The sequence below is a fragment of the Ursus americanus genome, chromosome 3 (assembly GCF_024610735.1).
Source record: "Ursus americanus isolate L20-20 chromosome 3, mUrsAme1.1.p, whole genome shotgun sequence".
Taxonomy (NCBI): Eukaryota; Metazoa; Chordata; class Mammalia; order Carnivora; family Ursidae; genus Ursus; species Ursus americanus.
This window is the reverse complement of record NC_142129.1, coordinates 17,637,125-17,651,312: the sequence shown is the minus strand read 5'-3', so window position 1 is coordinate 17,651,312 and position 14,188 is coordinate 17,637,125. Positions and strand designations below refer to the sequence as shown.

General features: G+C 34.7%; 1 protein-coding gene and 1 long non-coding RNA gene across 8 annotated transcripts in view; one reads left to right on the top strand and one right to left on the bottom strand.

Annotated features, from left to right (window-relative positions):
• The window catches only part of LOC148110345 (uncharacterized), a 32,220-nt gene extending 18,250 nt beyond the window's left edge, over positions 1–13,970 (top strand). The window contains exons 2-3 of the long non-coding RNA XR_015723821.1: positions 11,788–11,877; positions 13,709–13,970. This is a non-coding gene — a long non-coding RNA (uncharacterized LOC148110345). The remainder of the gene's footprint in view (positions 1–11,787; positions 11,878–13,708) is intronic.
• CNOT4 (CCR4-NOT transcription complex subunit 4) overlaps positions 1–14,188 on the bottom strand; it is a 137,956-nt gene that overhangs the window by 73,776 nt on the left and 49,992 nt on the right. For all 7 annotated transcript variants that reach the window (XM_045792585.2, XM_045792584.2, XM_045792586.2 and 4 more), the window contains one exon: positions 6,203–6,468. In XM_045792585.2, coding sequence (XP_045648541.1) covers positions 6,203–6,376 — 174 coding nt within the window. In that variant the 5' untranslated portion in view covers positions 6,377–6,468. The remainder of the gene's footprint in view (positions 1–6,202; positions 6,469–14,188) is intronic.

Sequence of the window (14,188 nt, the reverse complement as noted above, 5' to 3'; positions counted from 1 at the left end):
AGGACGAGGAAACATTTCCTAACGCATTTTATGAAACCAGTATTACTTTGAAACCAAATCTAAAAACAATATAAAGCCACAAATAAATACCTCTCATGACACAGATATAAAAATCTTTCTGAAAACATTAGCAAATTTAAAAGAAAAAGGGTAATATATCATGATCAAATGAGGTTTATCCTTAGAAGGGAAGTCTGATTCAAAAATCAATCATCCAAAATCACCATTTCGGCAGAATGACAGAGAAAACACACGATCATTTCAAAAGAAACAGAAAAGGCATTTGGCAAAATGCAGCACCCACTCGTGATAAAAACTCAGTAAGCAAGGAAAACATCCGCAACCTGATGAAAAACCATCTACGAAAAACTCACAGCCAGTCACATACTTGTGAAATACTCAATGTCTTCTCAGTAAAACTGGAAACAAAGATAATTGTTCTTAGCACTTTATTCCAGTGTTCTACTGGAGGGCTTACCCAGTGCAATAAGGCAAGAAAAGTAATTTAAAAACATAAAGGTTGGAAAAGAAGAGGTAAAACTGTCTTTATTCACAGAAGACATGGTCATCTTAGGAAAGCCTAAAGAATCTGTTTAACAAAATCAATTATTCTATGTATGAACTAGAAAATGGAATTTTTAAAACATCACATGCTGAAGCTCAGGAAACATAAAATAGTTACAGATAAATATAACAAAACATGCTATACAACTCCATATGCTGAAAACTACAGAACATGGTTTTATAAATGTTTAAAGCCTAGAAAACTGGAAAGATAAACCTTATTTATGAACTAGATGAGCCAACATTTTCAAGATGTCATTTCTCCTCAAATTGACCTGTTTAATCAAGTTCAATCAAAAGCCGAGTAGGTTTTTTGTATAAAATTACAGACTAATTAAAAACTTTATGTGGAAATGCTAAGGTCTTAGATGTCCAAAATAAATTCTATAAAGAATAACACAGTTGAAAGATTTATCATACTAGATTTGAAGACTTAAGAATAATCAAGACAGTATGGTATTGGGATAAGGATAGAAACAATTGTCTGCGGATGGAAGTGGAAGAATTCTAGAAATGAACTTACACATTTATAAGCAACTCCTTTTTAAAGAAAGAGCTCAAAACCATTCAACAGTGAAGAGATAATCTTTTCTACAAATGATGCTGTAACAATATATCTGTATGGGGAAAAAAAAATCTCAACCCCTACAACATATCTGAGCCATTGTAGCATAATATGATTGCTTTTCTTGTACAGTTTTTTGTTTCCCCTAGTGTTAACTCATTTGATCTATATACATTTATTACTAATTCAACCATCAAATCTCCTCCAAATGTTCAAACGGCCTCATAACACAATTCTCTTTTAGAACACCAAGTATTCTCTCAATTTTATCTTTTTGTAGAAACCCCTCTCGTGCAACTTTCTGATCTGCCACATTCTGTACTGGTTGTCCTCTTTCCCATCATCTCAGGAATCCCATCGCACTGCTCCTCTATTTGATCACCTCTTTCCTTTATCCCATGTATTCTCTTTTCTTCATTCCTTCACGTTGGTGGGGCATATTCTGCAGGAGATTCCTGAGAGAGAAGGCACGGAAGGTAAAGAAAAAAAAATTTCGAGATCTATCAAGTCTGAAATGTCTTCATGTACCTTCACACTTAATTAACATGCAGATATGGAGTTCCAGGACGAAAATAAATTTCCTTCAGAAATATCTTCTAGCTTCAAGTCTTGCTTTTGAGAATTCTGAAATGATTCTGATGCCTGATCTTCATGTGTAGCCTACTTTTTTCCTCTTTGGAAGCTTGCAGAACTTCTTCGTTTTCAGTTTCTGTTTAAAAATAGAAAAGTTTGTGCCTGGCACTTGACGGGCCTTTTTAATCTGGAAATATATCCTTTGGTCTTGGGAATATTCTTCAATCATATTTCTGAAACAACTTTCCTTCTTTATTACTGTAGTCTGTTTCTAGAACACTAACTTATTTAGTATTTGACCTCCTGGATTGATCCTCAAATAAAGTTATCTCTTCTCTCATATATTCTATCTCCTTTGTCTTTTCGCACTACTTTTTAGGAAATGTTCTCAAATTCATCTCCCAACTCTTTCCTTGTTATTTCTGCTATATTTTAATTATTAGTAACTGTGTTTATCCTTCACTGAATTTTTTTAGACAATCCCATTCTTGTTTCATGGATGTAATATCCTCCATTATTTCTGAGATGAAAATAACAGTAACTTTGTTGAAGTTTTCATCTCTTTGGCCAGTCTGGCTTCCGTGTGAGTCATTACTGTATGATGCTACGTCAGTACACCACCTGGGTTCCCACATCTGCTGTTTCTACCAGGTATTTCCCCCAGAAATGTTGCACTAAAAGAACATACAAAGACAGTCTAAGGAATGACCAGGTAATTTATGCCTTAGTTTAGGGAAACATGAAGGTCTTTCTGATCTGTTTAGGCTCAGCAACTAGGACCAAAGAGAAACATTAAACTCTCTTGGTTTTTGAAGCCTGACCACCTCTCTGCTTTTCAAAACTACTAAAGCAAAGAGGCCCTTTATGTAAACAAGCAGGTTTCATTTGTGCACCCAAGCCAGGGCTTGCTTCAACCAACTCCCACCCTGCATCTCCAAGTTTACTTAAATCATCTTGATTTGCCATTTCACAGAGAGACCTCTGCAGGCCATCTCCCAGCAGGGCTGGGCTATGTGTACATGGCAGATTCACGGTCTTCTCCAGGCATCGGGCAACACCTGAGGTTTTCCTGTGTTAACATAACCACTGAGGCTGGTCTACAGAGATGTAAAGACTTGCTGGTCCCTGACTGAGATGGGCAGCTTCATAACTACGTGTGCTAAGTGTGCTCAGCACACTCTGGCAAAGCTAAACCGAGACTCTGTGTGGCCTGCACTGTCTGCTCTCCATGACCCACTCCAGCCATGAGACAAGTAGGAGCAAGGCCTAGTAGTCAGAGACCAAGCAGAAGTTCTAGCAGTTGTAGTTATATTAAGTCAACAAGAAAACAAAAAAATTCCTCCTGGTCTGACTTAACAATAACCACTTCAGCTAAAGATTATAACTTAGAAACCCTAAAGGAGGTTGCCTCATAATTCTTTAATAAGGATTTTTTTTCTTTCTACAAATGTTGGAGAGCTTTGGTGCTCTTCCTTAGACAATCTCTCATCTTTTCTATTGACCCTCTCTTGTGATCTCATCTAGTATTACTTTATAAATAACATGCTATATGCTAACTCTCAAATTTATTATTTCCATACCAGAACCAAATTTGAATATTCACCTAACCAATTTCTCCATTTGGATTTCTAATAGGAATCTCAAACTTAACATGTCTAAAACTGAGTTCCTGATCTCAAAAACCTGTTCCAACTGAGGTTTTCCCCATCTCACTCAATGGCCATTCTTTACTTCCCTTACAGTCACCAACTCTTCTACTTGTCCTGTATAGTGGATATTAAACCTTATGAATCTTTTTATGTCTGGAAATATTTTATTATGCTTTTACATGTGAATGAAATTAAGAATTCCTCAAAGTTATTCACTCTCAAAAATTTGGAAAAACAAATTTCTCAATTATTTTCTCTTTTCTATTGTTACAAAACAAAAACACCAGTATCAATTTTATTCTTGTTCCTTTGTAGTCTATGCACTTTTCTCCCAAAAGCTTTGAGAACTTTGTCTTTATTCTAGATATTCTAAAATTTTACAATTCTATTAATGTTGATATTTTTCATTCATCTTGTCTCCTACTCACACAGCCCTTCTAAGGACAACTGCTTTTCACAAGAAATTTTCTTCTAGTGGTTCTTTTATTCCTTCCCATCCATTCTTATTTCACTGCTTCTGTAGCTTTTCTCAGCAGATTAGAACCAGTAGATCTTTTATGTTGCTTAACTTCTCTTTCATGCTTTTTTTAAAAAAAAAAATCTTTTTGTACTATATGCTACAAAAAAAAAATACTCAGCAAAATCTTCCAACTTATTGATTTGTTCTTGAACTTTGTTCATTCTGTTCTTCAGCCCACTCATAAGATTGTTCATTTGCAAGATCTCTAATCTGCTCTTTAAAAAACGTTCCTTCTACATAGATATGCCATTCTCTTTTATTTGTTTGAGAAGCATTAACGACACTGTTAAATGTTTCTTTCTCTTTGCTTACCTCTGTTAGGTTCTTTTATTTACTGATTTTTGGTACTGATGTTGGTTTTCCTGAAATGTCTGTTAATTCTTGGTTCTTACACATTTTTACATGTAAGAACTCTGTCAACGGTCTATAAATGCTATTTGTGTTTACTGCAGGATGCTCTTTTGTGACTACAAAGAGGACAAACTGGTGGACAGAATATATCAATAATTCATCTTCTGAGTATAGGAGGTCTTAGTTCCTCCAGGGTAACTCCAACTACCTTAAGGCTCTGACCCAAATTTATAACCAGTGTTCCAGCTAGAGAGCATCTGTCTCTGCTACATGGCATAAAAGTTAGGTTGGATCCATATCCTCCTCCAATGCAACACTCAGGCAACCACACTGATTTTCCTTAGGATCTTAAAAGTACCACTACTCTTATCTTTTCTCAGCAGCCTTATCCTGAGTATGTTTGAGCTAATGCTTCTTTCTTAAAATTGATCCCAATGGCCTACTGTCTTTCCGATTCTTCACACTTGCTTGTCCTCCCAGAAAGGCACATTTTTATCAATAACCAGCTCTGCTAAAATTATTTTGCTTTATTCTTAAAATTTTTCTACTTTTTTCTCTACTTTCTAAGAATTTAAGGTGATTCTAGGTAACCCCCTAAAAGTGAAGTGAATTTTTTTGCCATTTCCCCAAATAATTGATTTTTCTCTAATGACTACTTAACAAGTGGTCTTTTTATTAAGACTCCTCTTCACACCAAAAGAAAAAGAGAGAAACGTAATGAAGTCAAACAACTTCGCAAGCCTTATAGTCTTGGGCTATACTAAAAATTACCACTTCCAACAAAATAGTTCAATACAATCGTCTTCTTCTGAAATAACCAGGAACCAATTTTTAAAATATGACTGAATGCTTTTTAAAATCCACTAACACAAATTTATTACAAATTTTGACCAAAGCTAATATTAAAGTTTTCACTTGCTTTTCATTCACATCCCTAAAATACATTAATCATACAAAAAGATATAACATATATACATTATAAATATTATCTGTTATATATACTACATATATATACTGTATATAAACTCAACAATTAAGTAGATCTAACCTTTTTTCATTCAGGTAATATATATTAATGCCCACTAGATTAAAAAAACAATTGGATAATGCATTGTCTTCTGAGAGATAATCTCTCTGGTAAGAAAACTGAGAGATAAAATAAATATTCTAGGTATCTAAAACACATTCCTGCTTTCTCAAAATTTGTAGTAACGAACATAATAAGAGCTTTTTGAAATGGGTAAACAGAAAAGTTTAAGCCATACCAATAGAACTGAAAAGCAAAGGCAAAAAAAAATTAGATATTTGCATTAACCCCGAGATCACAAATAAAGTCCTTCAAAATAGAAATGCAGCAATCCTACTTACTCTATTAAGTCACTCACTGTACAATAACTGTTGTGCCCGCTTATGTGAACAAGACCCAGGAATAGTAAAAATCATAGAACTATTTAGAGTTAGAAAAGACTCAAAAGATTTATATTTGAATCCCAAACCTATTACCCACTAGCTGATGCCTGTGGACAAGTTACTTGAAAGGCCTAGTTTCAATATACATTGAAGATAGCATTACAGCCTAGAGTTGTAAAGACTCAACAAATGAGTAACCATTACCTTCTGAAGTAGGATTTCTGTCATTTTAACCCATGACCTCTTTTAGTAAATGTCAAAACTTTTCCTCTATTTTGTACTAGAAAATTAAAGTGAATTTCCCCTCAGCTAAATCTACTGCCTCTCCAACTCCTAATTCTCTTAAATATCTAGCACACTGATCTTGTGAATCTCTCCAAATAAGAAAGCTAAAGGTCAACCAAAGAGGTTATATGACTTTACCAAGGTCATATAGTGTCTTTCTACTTCATTATCATCTTAAAAATATACTGCTACACATAAAGTCACCTGAGGTCTGTAGATTCTTTTAAATCTACTTATATACATGGGGCAAAAAAAAACTACACGAAGTTACTTTGGAGTATTTACCTTCCTACATGCAGGACAAAGTCCATTTTCATCAGTGCGAATTCGGTGCCAACAAAATCGGCAAATCTGATAGCCACAGGTGCAAGGAAAAAAGTTGATATCATCTATCTCCAAGGGCTCCATGCAAAGAGGACATTCCACAGGGTCTTCCTTCGCATCAGGACTGCGAGACATCTTCACGTTTATTAAACAGCAGCAAAAGTTTATAATAACTTAAGGGAGAAGGAAGTTCAGCACTGAGAACTAAACTGTAGAACTTCAAAGACCTGCATGAGAAGAAACAAAGTATACTGTTTACTATTGGAAAAAAATGGCATTTCAATCATCAGGAACCATATTAACAAAAAATTTGTACAATCTGAAGCAAATTTTGCTATCATCTCAGATGAGATTTCAGAATGGAATTCTGAAGTTTTTTTGAATGTCAAAATAAGAAGTCTAGCATCACTAATCTTTTGTACTCAACAGAAAGACAAAAGAACTTCCTTTTTTCTACATGAAATATTTAATACTAACCTAGTACCTAATCATAGCACATTTTAGGAGAATAAATAATATATAGCTTTAAAACACACTTTACACTGTCTTATCTTTGACCTAAAAGCTAATAATGCTGCCACATAACTAAAAGGCTACAGAATTCTAAAATGTGTCAGAAAATAAATGTGTTTACAGAATAAACCTAAAGAAATAGAAAAGGCTTCAGTCATCTATAATTACGTTAATATCAAACCTTCACCACAGAAAAAGACTAGAGCTGAAAAAATATGCCATAGAACTCAATGGTTTACGATCAAATATGTATTATTATGCCAATGAAAACCTCTGGTAAAATAAGCACATATAAAGCCAAAAAAGGATTTCTATGGTAATGGTACAAAATCCTACAAAAAACAGGAAGGGGGAAGAAACCAAAAAGATTCCATACTCCAAAGTGTTTTGAAAAATTAAATAATTTCTCATTTTAGATTATGGATAGTTGAAAATCTTTATGTAACAATACAGTAAAGTCAATGGTAAATTAAAACATGTTGAAATCACTATTTTAGCCTCCAAAATAAAGTCAATGTAATCTCTACCAAAATAATACAATTCAACAAGCTGATTCTGAAGTTTACAAGAAAGAGTAAATGCATACAAACTGCTTTAAAACTTCTAGGGGGAAATGTAGAAATTTGTGCTATCAGATACTGAACTGTACTACAAAGCTAGAGTAATTTTTAAAATTTGACATGGGTATAAAAATAGACAAAAGACTAAACAACCTAAACACTCTAGAAACAGAACCATGAATTTATGAGATTTTAATATTTAGTAACACTGACATTTACAAATCAATATGATAAGGACACACCAGTTTATAAGCAATAATAAAATTCTGGTCTATTTATTTTAAAGATCAATCTACACAGAAAGAAATGGTCAACTTAGTAATGTGGAAAGAAGAAAACACAAAATTAAAGGCAAGCAAGAGATTGTAAAGGATATATTCACTATATAGAAAACTTAGGGTCCAGGGTATATAAACAAATCTCACAAAGCAATTTTAAAAAGGCAATTAAGTCGACCAAAATGAGAACAAAAGACAATGAGTAATTCACAGAATTATAAATAATTACAACATATGAAGATGATCAACCTCTTTGGTTAGTAAATAGTGAGAGAGCATTCCCCCCCCCTTAGCCTATCAAAGAAGTTAGTCTCCCCAGGAAGTAAAGATTATCACTGATCTAAGTTCCTCTTTCAGCAAAAACGAGAGCACAAAAAGTACCTTGCCTTAAGTTGCCTGGCTCTTAAGTGGTGCAGCCTGGATTCATTCCGGCAAGTCTTAGCCCCTGAATCTGTGCTGTTAACCATGCCTTTGTACCACCTTAGAATCTATCCCACACAAATACACCTGTGCACCAAGTACTTTGCTCTGTTTGGCAGCACTGTTCCTAGAGCAGAAAACTGCAAAGTAACTGTCCATCAGTTGGGAAATCATTAAATAATGATATAGTCATAAACTGGATGTCCTGAATCAGAAGATGCCTATTATATAGTTGTCGGGTTTTTGCAAAAGCAAGCTAGAGGGGCGCCTGGGTGCCTAAGTCGGTTAACCATCTGATTCTTGATTTTGGCTCAGGTTGTCATCTCCAGGTCATGGGATCGAACCCCACAATGGACTCCCCACTTAGTGCAGAGTCTGCTTGGCCCTCTCCCTCTGCTCCTCCCCCCTACCCCCCATCGCTTGCGCTCTTCTCTTTCAAATAAATAAATAAATAAATAAATAAATAAATAAATAAATAAATAAATAATTTATTTATTTAATGTGCTTTATTTTCTTAGAGAAATCAAATATACACACATACAAGGTTTATATGTTTATGTGGAAGCTATTGTCTATGTTACCCTCCAGCTTGATTTATTTATTTTTAAAGATTTATTTATTTGTCAGAGAATGAGAGCACAAGCAGGGGGAGTGGCAGGCAGAGGGAGAAGCAGGCCCTTCACTGAGCAGGGAGTCTGATGCAGGACTCGATCCCAGGACCCTGGGGTCAGGATCTGAGCTGAACGCAGATGCTTAACCAACTGAGCCACCTAGGCATCCCATAAATCTGACTTTTAATAATTAGAAGAAAAATATCTTCCTATGACTCTATAATTATTTCAAAATAATTTTTTTAAAAGACATGGTACATGTATTTATAAACAATTCAGGAATCCTGGTTTGCAGACCCAATTTTGCTACTATCAGTTTCCTCATACATAAAATCTGTTTCTTCATATGTTAAAATTTGAGCTGATTTCTTATAGCTCCTCCAACTTGAACATCCCAAACTATACCTGCAGAAAAAACAGACTCAAACATAGTTTCCACTAACTGGAAACTACTTCAGCAGTGCTATCTACACTTCTAATGTACTTCTGATTACATGGCATCACTTCCACAACAGCTTACTTGAGTTTTAGTGAGATAATTTATGGGATGCTGAGAGATAAACAGCTGGGATTTATGAATTGAAAAGTTTTCCAAAAAGTAAAATAGATGATGTACTGAAGTTTTACTTTTTGATTGCTTGCTTTTTAAAAAAACTTTTTAAAAGATTTTATTTATTTATTTATTTATTTATTTATTTAATTTATTAGAGAGAGAGACAGAGAACAAGCAGAGGGAGGGGCAGAGGGAGAGGGAGAAGCAGACTCCCCGCTATGCAGGGAGCTGGACATGGTGCTCCATCCCAGGACCCTGGGATCATGACCTGAGTCAAAGGCAGACACTTAACCGACTGAGCCACCTAGACACCCCTAAACATTTTTTTAAAAGGTCTGCAAGAGTACATATTTTCAGTTTAGAGGGAGGAAAGGGAATAAAACAGCAAGAAGTCCCTTAAGATGGTTAATACAAGTACGAGTGCATTTTGTACACTTCTAGTACCATGGAGAGACGCCATGCAAGCCTGTTGCCAAAGTAATCACAGAACTGGCAAAATGTAAGAGAGAAGTCTAATGTGGTAGAACACTGGAATACAAGGTAGAAGAGCTGGTTTCTGCCTCATCCCTCCACTAAATGGCTATATGATCTTGGAAAGGACACTCGAAAGCTCTAGGACTCAATTTATTCGTCGGAAAAACGCTAAGACACGCAAAATTAAATGAAAATTCAAGTATAGATAAATTTCCTCTATGTAACACTACTGAACTAGCTTTAAAATAAGCTTTGGAATAAACTCTCTCCTCTCCAAATACCTTAGCCCAAATTTTTCATTTAAGGAAGAATAATTTTATTTCATAAATATTAATATTTATATTAAAACTATATTGTATAAATTATATATTTATAGTATATTAAAATAAAAATAAAACAAAATGAGTTAATAAGATTTACAAAGGTATAAGACACAGAAAGAGAAGATGTTTTTAATTGAAAAAGGAAAGTAAAGTCAGTGACTTCCTGGAGGAGGTGTGGGGGTTCTTAGGACAGGAGTGATTAGCTATTGATTCAGTAATTTTGAAAAAAAAAAAAGTTCATTACACTACCTAACCTTCACAGTGACTTGGTAAGACACATTATCCCCTTTATAAAAGGTGAACATAAGGCTACATGGCAAACGTGGCTCCAAGGGTTAAAACACACAATTCAAAAGTAAGACCACCAGCTTCAGAACCCATGCCCTTTCCAGCATGGTAAAACAGAAATTATGATCACTGAAGTCGCAGCTACATATCTTTGTGTATGAAATGCACATTTCCAAAAAGTGAAAATGTTGTTACTTTTTCAAAAAAGTCAATACTAGAGAAAATCTCTACCTCATTACCTGAGTTCTTATTCTCTACATCAACTGCAACTAATAACACAACACAGTATAAATCTGACATAAATATAATGCTCCTAAAACACCAAAGAGCTCACATTCTATGTAGTGAAGTACACACAATTAAAATCCTGTACTCAAAACCATGCTCAAAAATCACTCCTATAGTTCTGCACATGTGGTTTTGTGCTTAGGACCCTGTTAAAAAAATCTGTATAAACACATATTGTAAAATGTAAAGTACTGCAGCCACTATGGAAAATGGTTTGGTGGTTCCTCAAAAAGCTAAATACAGAATTAGCATATGATCCACTTCTGGATAGAGACACCAAAACTGAAAGCAGGGACTTGAACACATACTTGTACAGCAATGTTCACAGCAGCATTATTCACAACAGCTGAAGATGGAAACAGCCCAAGTGTCCACAGACAGATGAATATAAAATGTAGTGTACACCTAGAATATATTCGGCCATAAAAAGAATAAAATTCTGATACATGCTACAATGTGGATGAACCTTGAAAACACTGCACTAAGTGAAATAAGCCAGTCACAACAAGAAAAGTATATGATTCCACTGATATGAGGTATCTAGAATAGGCAAATTCACTGACACAGACAGGAGAGTAGAGGTTACCTTGGGTTGGGGTGAGGGAGAATGAGGAGCTACTGCTTAATGGATACAAAGTTTCTGGTTGGGATGGTAAAAAAGGTTTTAGAAATAGAAAGTGGTGATGGTTACACAACATTGTGAATGTACTTAATGCTACTGAATTGTACACTTAAAAAATACTTAAAATGACAAATTTTAGGTTAGATATATTTTATAATTAAAAAGTCAATAAAAGAAAAATATACACTACATACACTTAAATGGGCTATAAACAGCACTTTTGAGAAAAACTTTTAAGTATTTGGTTCCTTAAAGTCATTAATCCTTTAATTTTTTGCCAATCTCATAGCTGATTTTGTCATTAGGTAAATGTGTATATGATTCAACTCCACTGCACAGCAAATTATACCGCTGGATACACTACACAACCAAAATACACTGTAACAACACGTAATAGAAAGCTATTTACAGATATGATACACGCGCACACACACACACACGAAGAGTATCCAGAATAGATCTTAAGTGTCCATAAAAACCATATACTCAATATATATACACAGAACTATAAACTTTTTTAAAACCTGTAAGTATAATACCACACCACTGAGAGTTTACTTAATCACTGTTTTATAACTATAAAATTCTTACTTAACAACCTGTCCTATCTCACTAGAATGGAAACTTCAGGAGAGCAGAGAAATTACCTGGCACATCACATTTACGACAGCATACCAAGCAGCTACAACACGGCTGGTGGTAAAGAGTAAGTACTCACTTATTTGATGAATGAATAATAAAAAAAAAGGAATAAATTATTTGTTGTATGTCATTTATGACTGACAACCTTCTTCAAAAATAGGAAACAATATTCTAAGTTACCCACTGTTTCTATATTAGGCACCTATTTCACAAAGCATATTACTTATATAATAAACTACACAAAGGCAAAAAACAGACTAAACACTAGCTATGGACAGTTTGCTACATAAAAAAGCAAGGTAAGCTGATTACTAAATATCAACAACAATACTTCCCCATTTTAAATTAAGTACCAAAGTACCATTATATACATACCGGAAATATACACACACTATGGAACTCAAGACCATCTGTATTACCTATAGGAACAGGAGGAAAGTTTTTTTATGTTTTAGAAAAATACCTACCTAAGAATTTAAAGTCTCCTTCATAAAGGTTAAGATGCCATTATACATAAAAGAATTATCTGGGACTGCTTTTGACCTCTCCACCAATGTGTTCATTTAGTAAATTATTTTACTTTCAGAAGATGTAAATCACAATCAGCATCCAAGTTGTCTCACATACTATAACATGTCCCCTAAGCATTTTTTGCAGAAGAGGTAGATAAGGGTGGAAGAAGATGAACAGAATCTTTTTCCTGTAGAAAGTTACCCCCAGGAGGGAAGAGACTGTCTTACTTATTACCATACCCAAAAATCAACAGTTGGTGGCAAGTAACTATTTGTCAAGTGGAAGGAGAGCAAGAAAGAACGGATGGATGGATGGATGGATGGATGGATGGAAGGAAGGAAGGGAGTAAAGGAAGGGTAAGTACCTATTTATTCATCCATAAATGTGTAGGTACCTATTAGAAGACTCACTGAACAAAACTAACAATCTTTTCAAGTCCATATGTAGCAAATACATATTAGAAACAGTAACAGACTTCCCTGAACATCTTGCTGAAAAGGCAAAGGTTTTTTTTAATTTACTTATGATGCAATACTCAATACTAAAAAAAATAATAATTTTCTAATTTGCATGCATTCATTTGCAATTGGAGGAATATAATCATTGATTTTGGGAGTTGTTTTTAAAATTGCCACCAACTTATCAGCTGAACAAATCAAAGACAGCCAAGATGACAAATCATTCAATCAAAGCAATAAGGAAATGCAACCTTTGCATACAAATATATTTTTAAAAACCTAACATGAAAATTAAAATGTATTAAAAAACTGAAGATGATCATTTATGTGTAATATCAATTTAAAGAAAAAAAAAGATTTGCTACAAGTTTCCTTCCTATAAAAAAGTTTCCATACACATTTAAAATGATTCAAGTAAAAAAGATCTAACTTAAACCACTTTGGTATAGCCTTCCACCACTACTTAAAATATGGTAGGCAAAACTTAACAATGACTAGCCTTTTAAAGAGCGAAGTTTAAAAAACAAAAGGTATAAGCACATTTTGGCTCTCTAAACAAGAAAGCTAACTGGCTGTTCTAATTGTATCCAGTACATCATAACACTTATTTCTTCTACTTAAAAAGGTTCTCACTTTATTAGAAAAGTTGGATAGCTGACCAATGAAGTCTCTGACATTCTAACAGTTCTTATTTATCTTCATTTATTGAGTGATTCAATAAATAGTTATTCAGCTCTTATTGTGTTTCGAATTCTAGTCTATGTCTTTGGGCTACATTAGTGACCCCAACAGGTGAAAATGATCCTAAGGTATGAGGCAAATGAAGAAACATTTCCTCAAGAAAATCTAAAACTCAGAAAAACAGCAAGACTATGTAGTATTTGAACCAAAACCTACTCCCTCTCTTTCATTCCCCCTCACCAGCTCAGTGAGGCTGAAACTTGGTGAGATTGGGGCAGCGAGGAACAAAGAGTGCCCTTTCACCACAGCTACCAGTCTAAGAGCAATCTTCCCAGGAGGAGCAGGACGTCAGCATTTCTCACTCTGCTCAAAGTTACCTGATGCTAAAGCTAAGTTCCAGGTAAGTGCAGGTAAGGGCACCTCTCTTCCACTCAAATGCCACTGACAGGAAAGAGGTCCTATGTTGTTGCATGTTGAAAATACTAGGACCCAGATTGTCCTCCACCCAGCTACTTTGGAAAGCAGAAGTCCCACAGCAGAAAAGGCAAGACTAGGTGAACTGAGACTACTATATATCCCTCTAAGAAGCGCTCAGTTACTAAACTCGGGGTGAAACACAGAGAGAAAAGCACATCACTGTCTCTACTACCCAATTCCAGAACCAGAGCCAGAGATTTTGCCAGAAAGATGAACCAGGCCTTAAAACCAATAGCTCTGAATCTC